The 10,012-nt window shown below is 39.3% G+C and overlaps 1 protein-coding gene across 1 annotated transcript; it reads left to right on the top strand.

The window, feature by feature from the left end:
* The first annotated feature begins 1,928 nt into the window (after positions 1-1,928).
* On the top strand, positions 1,929-9,941 carry LOC131225241 (peroxidase 29). Its single transcript, XM_058220732.1, has 3 exons — positions 1,929-2,140; positions 7,992-8,343; positions 9,336-9,941. Exons 1-3 carry the CDS (start codon positions 1,934-1,936, stop codon positions 9,734-9,736), a joined length of 960 nt encoding a protein of 319 aa, XP_058076715.1. The 5' UTR covers positions 1,929-1,933; the 3' UTR covers positions 9,737-9,941.
* The last annotated feature ends 71 nt before the right edge of the window (positions 9,942-10,012 follow it).

Here is a 10,012-nt window from a genome sequence, read left to right as displayed (position 1 = left end):
GAATCGCGGGGATTGACCATGAAATGCATGGAAATGACCGTGAAGTGAAGCGAATTGACCATGAAATGCATGGAAATGACCGTGAAGTAAAGGGAATTGACCTTGAAATGCATGAAAATGACCGTGAATCAAAACGGAATCGCCGGGATTGACCGTGAAATGCATGGAAATGACCGTGAAGTGAAGGGAATTGTTCGTGAAATACATGGAAATGACCGTGAAGTGAAGGGAATTGACCGTGAAATGCATGGAAATGACCGTTAAGTGAAGCGAATTGACCGTGAAATGAAACGGAATTACCAGGATTGACCGTGAAATGAAACGGAATTGCCAGGATTGACCGTGAAATGAATGAAAATGACCGTGAAGTGAAGGGAATTGATCTTGAAATGCATGGAAATGACCGTGAAGTGAAGGGAATTGACTGTGAAATGCATGAAAATGACCGTGAATCAAAACGAAATCGCCGGGATTGACCGTGAAATGCATGGAATTGATCGCGAAGTAAATGAAATGAATAAAATTGACCGCGAACTAATTGAAATTGACCGCGAACTGAATGAAATGGATTTTCGACCATCGACCTGATGGAATCTTGAAAAATAACCAGGTAATTGGTTGGCTAAAGTAGCTTCTCCTACCCCAAAATCATATAGGGTACGTCAAGTGACTAATTTTGGTTTAGAAGATATTCTTGTTAAATGAATAAAGAAAGAAATGAAAAAAAAAAAAAACAGAGAGAGAGAGAGAGAAATTTTATATGCTTATATATACATATTTATAAATATGTACTATAGAAAATTGTAGGTAGAATAAAGTTCTCCATGTAAAAAAAATAAAAAGAAAATAAATAAATAAATAAAAATTTCATAGACTGGCACAACTACAGTTGTGGCTACGGTTAGAATCCGTAACTATTGGAAAATACCTTCAATACATATCAAATACTCTTCGATATGTATAGAAAATTGTAGGATTTTTAAGGCAAACTCGCTGGACAGTTCTGGACCTTTTTCGATTAACCGAAAGACATTCGATACATATCGAAACACATATCGAAAGACCTTCAATACATATAAAAGGACATATCGAAATGGCAGGGGCTACGGATATTGCTACGGTTATAATCCGTAGCCATAAGTTCCTGGTTTATTATTATTATTATTATTATTTTATTTTTTGCTGTTGTAATCCCACCGCTTTTTGTGGGTCCTATTATGAGGTATGTGTTATATCCAAACCGTCCATCTATTTGGCAAACTCGTATTAAGGCTTGAGACGAAAAATAAGATAGATATAGCTATCAAGTGGACCACACTGTAAAAGGCTTTGGACGATTGAACGTCTACCATTGAAACCCTTTTAGGGGTCACAGAAGTTTTGGATCACTATGAAATTTATTTTTCCTCTTCATCCAGGTCTTTGTGACCTTATGAATAGATTGGATGGAAAATAAATGTTATGGTAGGCCCTACAAAATTTTTAACGGTGAAAATCAATTTTCCCGCTGCTCTTTGTGGTGTGGTCCAGTTGATCTTTGGATATGATTTTTTTTTTTTTTTTGATAATGCTCCCAAATGATCTCGAAATATGGATGAACGTTGTGGATATAATAAATATGTAACTGTGGGGCCCATGTAACTTTGATTTCTTTTGAACCGTTCATACAACTCGGAGTTCGAGGAGCGTTAGCGGTCGTCTTCGAGCACCACCGATCCGGTTGAAGGAAAAAGCAGGGGCATTTTCGACCTCTGGCAAGCCGTCCGTACACCTGGGGCTTATTTTTGAAAGGTAAAAAGAAGTGGGCTTAGAAATGTAAATGGGCCTTCAATGGGTCGTACAGTTGTAAATTTCTCATTTTAAAGTTCCTGACAGCTATATATATGCATGCAAGTATACTCAAATCCCTACTCTTGAGAGCTTGCATTTGAAAATGAAGAGAGTGGCTGTAGTGCTTTTTGTAGTCTGTATGATTTGTTTTCATGAGGTTGATGGGGTTGGCCTTTCTTATGATTTCTACGAGAAATCCTGTCCACAAGTTGAGATGATTGTGAAACAAGGGCTGGGATCAGTTTTCTTATTGGACCCCACTATTCCTGCTGCTTTGCTCAGGCTCCTGTTTCATGACTGCCAAGTTCAGGTGCATCTCTCTCTCTCTCTCTCTCTCTCTCGAGTTCAGGCGCATCTCTCTCTCTCTCTCTCTCTCTCTCTCTCTCTCCAAACATGTGAAGCGGGAATCCCCGCGTACGTTTCAAATTGAAAATATTAAAATTGCACGGACGATTGATAATTACACATGCTTGTCCAGCCTCACGAGCAAACAAGGTACGCGGGTGAGAGCTGAGCTTTTCAGAAGGTTGGAAATAATGCTTGGATATACTACTGTAAAAATCAGGCAATTTCGCTCTTCAGGTGGGCCACATCGTACAAAGTAAATTGAAGGTTGTATGCTTGTTCTAGCCATTCATTTGTTTTGATGTGCTGTGGCTCACCTTATCTGTAAAATGGTCTAATTTTCAATCCACAAGATCTACAAAGTTCAGCTCACCTAATGGAAAGCTCGGATCTCACACACGTCACGTGAGAGTACACATGCGCCCGCCCATGGATGTGTACGGCTCCCACACGTGTGCGCAATTAAACCTACATGCTACAGTGCACACTCTCTCACCTATCACACGCATGCACCTTCTCACACGATTTTTCGGCCATTGGATGCATTAAATAGATTTTTTTGGTTGTCTCGCATTTAATACATCAAAAGGCCATTAAAAAAACGAGCCCTCTGGGAGTGTTGCAAGCCCCAGTAAGTGATTAGTTCTCGTGGAGTTTGTAAATGTGTGGCCCACCCATAAATGACTGACCGTGACCCAAGAATCTGTCCATTGAATGTAGACCGTTGGTGGGTTCGAGAGAATTTATTGGCATGGTCCATCCAAGGTGGGGCCAGTTAGAGCAATGGTGTAGATCACCTAAACTTGCACCTCTCATGTGGAGGACCCATGTCCAATCTTGAAGTTCTCTATTGTTGCCTTTAGTGAACTTGGCCCTAGTAATTTAGTGGGAAAATCACTGAAAAGACCTGATTTGGCCTTTTGATTGTTCCAAATGTCCTCTAAAATAGCATATATGCAAAAACATCCTTGTAATGACTTCATTATATTTTAAGTGACTATTTTACATTAAGGGTTGCAACTTGGATTACTAAGCATGAGTTTCGGTTAGGCTGACTCAGTTATTGGGGTCCTCAGATCAAGTTAGGGTTGGAAAACTCCATCCTAACATGAATTTGATTGGGTTTGTTTGACACATGTGGGTGTTAGGGGGCAATCTCTAGTGGGCCCCATCCACACATGGTAGGGAAGAGAGCTGCCAGCCCTCCACTGCCCACCGCTTCTCCCTCTTATTTAGGGCATGTTTGAATTTCCAAACCATTGGTAAATTCACGGGAAATGAGTAATGATTACTCTTATGTATGTTTGAAAACTCATAGGTATTTCCACTTGGAAAACCGGTCCAAATAGATTAGTTTAAATTTGTGGGCCCCATTGTGATATATATGATGTATTTGTGCCGTCCATCCATTCTAGAGACGTGTGTGTGTGCAATAGAGGAGGAAGACAAGAGGGGAAATGGTTGGACCCACTCGCGTTCTCAATCGAAATCATGTTCATTGGCTGTAATTGTTGTTGTCAAAGTAAGTAAATTGACTCGTCTTCCCATTTGTGGTTGATTTGAGTAGGCCACGAATTTTCTTGTTTCAACATATTAATTCGATCGTAATTTAATTTAATTGTGTCACTCGATCCATAATAACTTAAAATGAAATGTAACATATTATGTTATCTGCATGGCTTTACAAGGTTGACTTAGTTGTTAGGGTCCTCAAGTTGAGGTAGAGTTAGAAAACAGATTTGAAAGCTGGTTGAGTCTGGGTTGAACAATTCAAGTTCATGTGTTATGTCATGCTGACAATAATTACATGTATTCAAGTTGGGTTGGGTCGGTTTAGGGTTAAGTATAGAGGAACTCAGGTGTCATTCTATTTATTAGGCATCTTGGATGGGAATTTGGGTCAAGTTTGTAGATTCAATCCTCTTAAGGTGTGTTGGGAAGCACAGAAGGTGAGCCCTCAAGATCCGACGGTCTACACGAGTTTTGGAAACCTCACAAAGTAGAAGATTAATGCTCCAACGGCTAGAGCTGGGCAAAAGAAACCCGATCCGGTGGATCCGACCTGATCAGACACAATCCGACCCGATCAGAACCGAACCGACGGTCTGGATCGGTGCGGATCGAGTAGCTCCATTCAGATCCGAAATCTTTTGGGTCGACTTCGGATTGCCCCTGATCCGACCCGACCCGACCCGAAAACTCAATCCGAATGGATCCGGACAGATTCGAACCTACCCGATCCGGAGTAGCTCTTATTAATACTTCTACTTTTCCCTGTGGTATGGTCCGCTTGAGCTTTGAATATGCATCGATTTTGGGTTCAACGACTAAAATGATTTTCAAAAACGAACGAACGGTGTGGATAAACCACATGCATTCAAGGTGGGCCCCAACAATACTTACTATGTATAATAAGAAAGTGTTTGCTGGTGTACCGCACACAACTATGTACAGCTAGCTATAGGCACGTGTCATACCAAGACGATTCGTTGGAAAGTGAAAACGAATTCGCTACTCCCCTGCCACCAGCCAATGGCTGGCGGTCGATGCTCTGTGGGCCCCACTATGATGTATTTGTTTCATCAATGTCGTTCAATTATTTTTTTAGATCATTATATGGTATTACACAAAAAATGAGGTATATCCCAATCTCAAGTGGACCATATTATAAGAAACAGTGTTGAATGTACATCTAAAAAAATTTTGGGGCCCATAAAAGTATTGGATCGAGCTAATCTTTGGTTTTTCCCTTCATCTGGGTCTTTATGACCTAATCAACAGATTGGATGTCAAATAAACAATACAGTGGGCCTTAGTATGATTTAAATGATGGATATCTAATCACTATTGTTTTCCTATGGTGTGGTCCACCTGAGATTTATCTCCCCATGATAATTCAGTTAAAGCCCTAAAATCTTCTTTAAAAATGGATGAACGGAAGGGATGAGATACATACATCATGATGGGGCCCACAGATCACCAACCACTGGCCACGGGGCCGGTGTCAGGGAGAGTAGCCAATCCGTCCCGTCTTCAGTGCGCCGGCGCTCCTCGAGCTGCGAGTTGTACAAACGGTTCAAAGGTGATCAAAGTTATATGGCCCTACAGTGATGTATTTATTATATCTACACCGTTGATACATATTTAGAGATCATTTTAAAGCATTATCCAAAAAAATGGATCATATCCAAAGATCATCTGGACCACACCACAAATAGCAACAGATAATGATTTTTAGTATGGTCCCACTACTTTTTCTAGTGTGGTCCACTTGATAGTCGGATCTATCTTATTTTTTGTCTCAAGCCTTAACACTAGCTCGCAAAATGGATGGACGGTTTGGATATAACATATATTCCATGATTAGACCTACATAACTAAAGACATCTTTTCGTGGGCAACAAGTTGCCGTAGCTGTCGTGCAAAGCACGTTTGCCGCTGCAGAGCCTCGTGCTCTGAGATGTACGAACAGCTCAAATGATATCAATCTCATATGGGCCCCACAATGATGTATTTATTATATCCATACCGTTTATCCATTTTGCATGATCATTTTAAATCATTTGAAAAAAAAACATATCTGAAGCTAAAATGACCACACCGAAAATAGCAATGGGATAATGATTTTCACTGTTTTTAACCATTTGAATTGCCCAACCCGATCCGACTCGGTTTCTCCAAACGAGTCGGACTCGGTTCGGGTCAGACCAACCGTGTGTCGGGTCGAATTGAGTCCTATGTTCCGGACTCGGTCCTGGATCGGAACGGATTCGGGTCAGCCTAGTTAGATTCCGGACGGGATCGGGTTAGCCCTAATCCAATCCAACTCGGTCGGATGCCCACCTCTACTAACGGTCCGCCTATCTACTACTGGAGCAGATGGATCTATTCACACATTTGATTCTACTGTATAGATGGCCCCGGATCACGATTTATGGATTAGATCGTCCCAAAGACAAGCCAAAATGGACAGAATACTGTGCACATTATATCTTTCTATATACTCTCAGTATTTCTTATGATTGATTGCATTTTACGAGAGAAAAGAAAGGAAAAAGCCGAAAGAAGCCTAAACATATGGGACCCACCCACTAGTGATTGCTCACCAGTGGGCCCCACTAGCCTACGTCCAACAAGGTGTGGGTTGAGCTCATGTTGATTTTCAACTTGACCAAACCCACCCGAGTTGCATTCCTAGATAACATTGAGATTAGCTGGCACTGTAAGCAATGGTTGTTTTAGTTACTGCTTTAGTTGGGGTTAAGGGCCTGTTTGGATGTACTTCCTCAAAATGAGATTTTGAGAAAAGGATTTCAAGCCTGCTTTTCAGGTGATCTCAGTAATCAAGTCAATGTAGGGGAGGAGATGGGGATCCACAAATTACATCCAAAGGCACAACAACAATAACCATTTGGATCAAAATAGAGTTTCCGCCCCCCAAACCTCTTTGGAGGGTACATCCAAATGGGCCCTAAAGGTAATAATAGGGCCAAAGAGGAAAGAACAAGAATGTCTAGCAAATACTTTTTAGAGCAAGGATTTTTTTATTTTTTTATTTTTGTAAATATGTGATACTTGGGGACATTTTGGGCAAACAAAGTCTTAATCAAGATTTTGATAATATTCCCTTTTTATTTATTTGTTGTTTACAAAGTTTTCAAATACATTATTGAATCCAACCTTTTTTTTTTAACGAACAAAAAAAAAAAAAAAAATCTGATTTTTGCATAAATGAATTATATACCCCCGTGATCACATTGTGGCCTAACAAATGTAGGGCAAAAGCTAATATCTCTCTCTCTCTCTCTCTCATGGTGTGATTATTAAAGGCATGTTTTGATTCATAGAGAGCATGGGAAAGAAAACAATGTTTCTTGAAAAATCTTATTTCTAGGAAATCATGTGAAAGGAAGCATTATTTTATTTCTCTATTTTTCAAGATTTATTTTAGAAATTTAAGATCTATATATTTTCAAATTTATTGTTTGACAAAATAAAAAGATTTTAAGTAGTCACTAACCTGTGCCAAATTAGCACATGTGGAATACTTGAAGATGACTAGTATCATATATGGCATATGCAGATGCTTGAAGCTGAATTATGATACATATAAGGTACTTGAAGTTATATATCGCACGGGCACATTTGGCACTTGAGCAGATAATAGTACTTGTGCATATTAATACCGTGGGCAAATGTGGCATATTTGGAGCTATTGAAGATTAATGATGGCAGATATGCCACATTGGTGCATGTGGAGTGATCACATATAGGCTTTATGAGAATGTGAATAGTGGTACATGTGGCACATTACCACATATTGGTGTAAGGAGAAGATGGATGGTATCATGTGACACATTAGCACATGTAGGAAGCTTTACACATGTGAGACACGGGAAAAGATAAATGGTGACATATGTGGCACATTAGCACATATGGCATAGTGGCACATCCGGGCCTTAACCAAAGTTGGACAGTGATTCATTTGCCACATTGCCATATATGATATGTGAGATAATTAAAGATGAATGGTTGTACATTTGAAGTTAACCTTTAAGAAATCATTTTTCTTCGATCATGAGAAAATGTGTTTCTCAAGGGTAGAGGAAGGAAGACAAGTTTATTTATTTTTAAAAAATAAAGTGAGAAATAATATTTTTAATATTTACAAGTTCTCACGAAGGATGCATTGACAAACAATAAAAAGTTAGTTTAATGGAAAACATTATTTCTTTTTCTTTTCTTTCCATACATTCAAATAGGCCCTAAGATATATGTAGTTACCTTCACTAATGCATTTGACTTGCTTGCGAAAGGGCTGTGATGCTTCAATCCTGCTTGACGATACAAACATAACATCTGAGATGGCATCCGCCAAGAACTTTGGGATTCGAGGAAGGGAATCGATAGGCATCATCAAATCGATGGTTGAAAAGGAGTGTCCACAAACGGTCTCTTGCTCAGACATTCTCGTGTTGGCGGCCCGTGACGCTGTCGCTTCCTCTGGTGGGCCTCAAATAAGAGTTCCTCTGGGTAGGAGAGATGCCATTACTTCGAGCTACCATCTTGCCGATGCTTCTCTCCCTCTCTCAACCACAGGAGTAGACGAAATGCTTCGCATCTTCACCGCAAAAGGGATGTCTGTGGAGGAATCAGTTGCAATTTTAGGTAATGGATCGGAATAACATGTGTTCACATACAAATGAATCCCATACAAATAAGGGCATCCACATGCATAACATGGGAAAAATATATGTTTTACCTTTTTTATTTATTTTATTTTAGTGAAGGAAAAAGCTCAATATATTATTTTTCATTAATAGAATTTGCTACCGAACTACTAAATATGAATAACATGTGTTCATATATATATATATATATATATATATATATATATATATATATATCCGAATGCTCAACTGTGTACCAGTTCGCATGGAACTCGTGGGAATTATTTTGAGAACTCATCATACATGATATGACTCTAAAATTTGAACAATCCACGTAGAGCATCACCTCATGAAACCCTAGGCTTAATTTTTACTTTGACCTGAAACTTTGGTGGGCTATGAAAAATGAAAATAGTTTCCTCCTTTGATTTGCATTTCTCTTTTTTAAGGCCCACCGAAATTTTATATTACAGTGAGAATTTGTCCCTTGAGGTTTCATCGGATTCCGCATCACATGGAGCGTTCATATTAGACGCCCATAACACGTGTGCAAAGGTGTGCATGTGCGTAGGTGCGCAAGTGAGCATGACTACTCTCTCTCTCTCTCTCTCTCTCTCTCTCTCTCTCTCTCTCTCTCTCTCTATATATATATATATATATATATATATATATATATATATATATATCATTTACTTGATCAGCAGGCCATTTCTTTTCTTTTCTTGTCTTTTTTTTCTGGTCCAACTCATGTTTACAGGCACTATCTAATTAATGGCCTAGATCTCTGACATCCACTCCATCTAAAGGTGGGAACCTACTCTGCATGGTAGATGTGATTAGTGGACCCACATTTTATCAAAACCCATCATCAGTACCACTTGTATTTTGTAATCCATATGACAAACCTTCCCTTGTACATAGAATTGTATGTAATACAAATGACAATATTCATGCTGTTCTAATTTATTTTTTCCAATTTTATTTCTACAGGCGCTCATACGATTGGAATTACACACTGCATAAACGTCATTGACAGTTTGGACAGACCCAAAAGCCACAACAGGCGAACAGAATCGCATTTCCAATCGTTCTTGAAATTCAGCTGTCCGAAAGCAATCCCAGCTGCGAAATCTTTCTTCGTTGGAAATGATCTTACCAACTTCGCATTCGACAACCAGTATTACAGGGACACAATCAGCGGCCGTGGGAATCTGAGGATCGATTCTGATATGACCACAGACCCACGAACAGCTCCGATCGTAGCATGTTTTGCAGTGGACCAGGCCTACTTCTTTCAATCATTTACATCTGCTTTCTTGAAATTATCTTCTTATAGTGTCCTAACTGGAAATCAAGGTGGGGTGCATAGGAGCTGTAATAGAGTAGATTGACAGGTATTATGGTTATGAAATAACAGTAGTGGCCAAACGAATTCAATGGTATAGATTGATTTCATCAAAAGAAAGGCCAATGAAAAAGCAACCATATTTGTAGTTGATACTTAGTTTATTGTGTTATAATGTTCCATGTGTAAATTGAATGCGGAATAGCAAAGTAGAGATCATATGAATTAATTAGCATACCTTGTTGAGATGCTATTCTTGTTGGGTTAATGCCGTAGTCTTCCTCTCCTTACACCCTTAAAGAAGTTAAATTTTAACTTATGT

Source organism: Magnolia sinica, chromosome 14, assembly GCF_029962835.1.
Source record: "Magnolia sinica isolate HGM2019 chromosome 14, MsV1, whole genome shotgun sequence".
NCBI lineage: Eukaryota > Viridiplantae > Streptophyta > Magnoliopsida > Magnoliales > Magnoliaceae > Magnolia > Magnolia sinica.
The sequence above is the reverse complement of the archived record's forward strand: the minus strand, read 5'-3'. Positions and strand labels throughout refer to the sequence as shown.

Excerpts from the sequence above, each read along its gene's own strand:
- LOC131225241 (XM_058220732.1), top strand. The coding sequence starts at position 1,934 with ATGAAGAGAGTGGCTGTAGTGCTTTTTGTAGTCTGTATGATTTGTTTT. Across the intron at positions 2,141-7,991 it reads TTCATGACTGCCAAGTTCAG|GGCTGTGATGCTTCAATCCT; the intron begins GTGCATCTCTCT and ends TGCTTGCGAAAG. Across the intron at positions 8,344-9,335 it reads GGAATCAGTTGCAATTTTAG|GCGCTCATACGATTGGAATT; the intron begins GTAATGGATCGG and ends TTATTTCTACAG.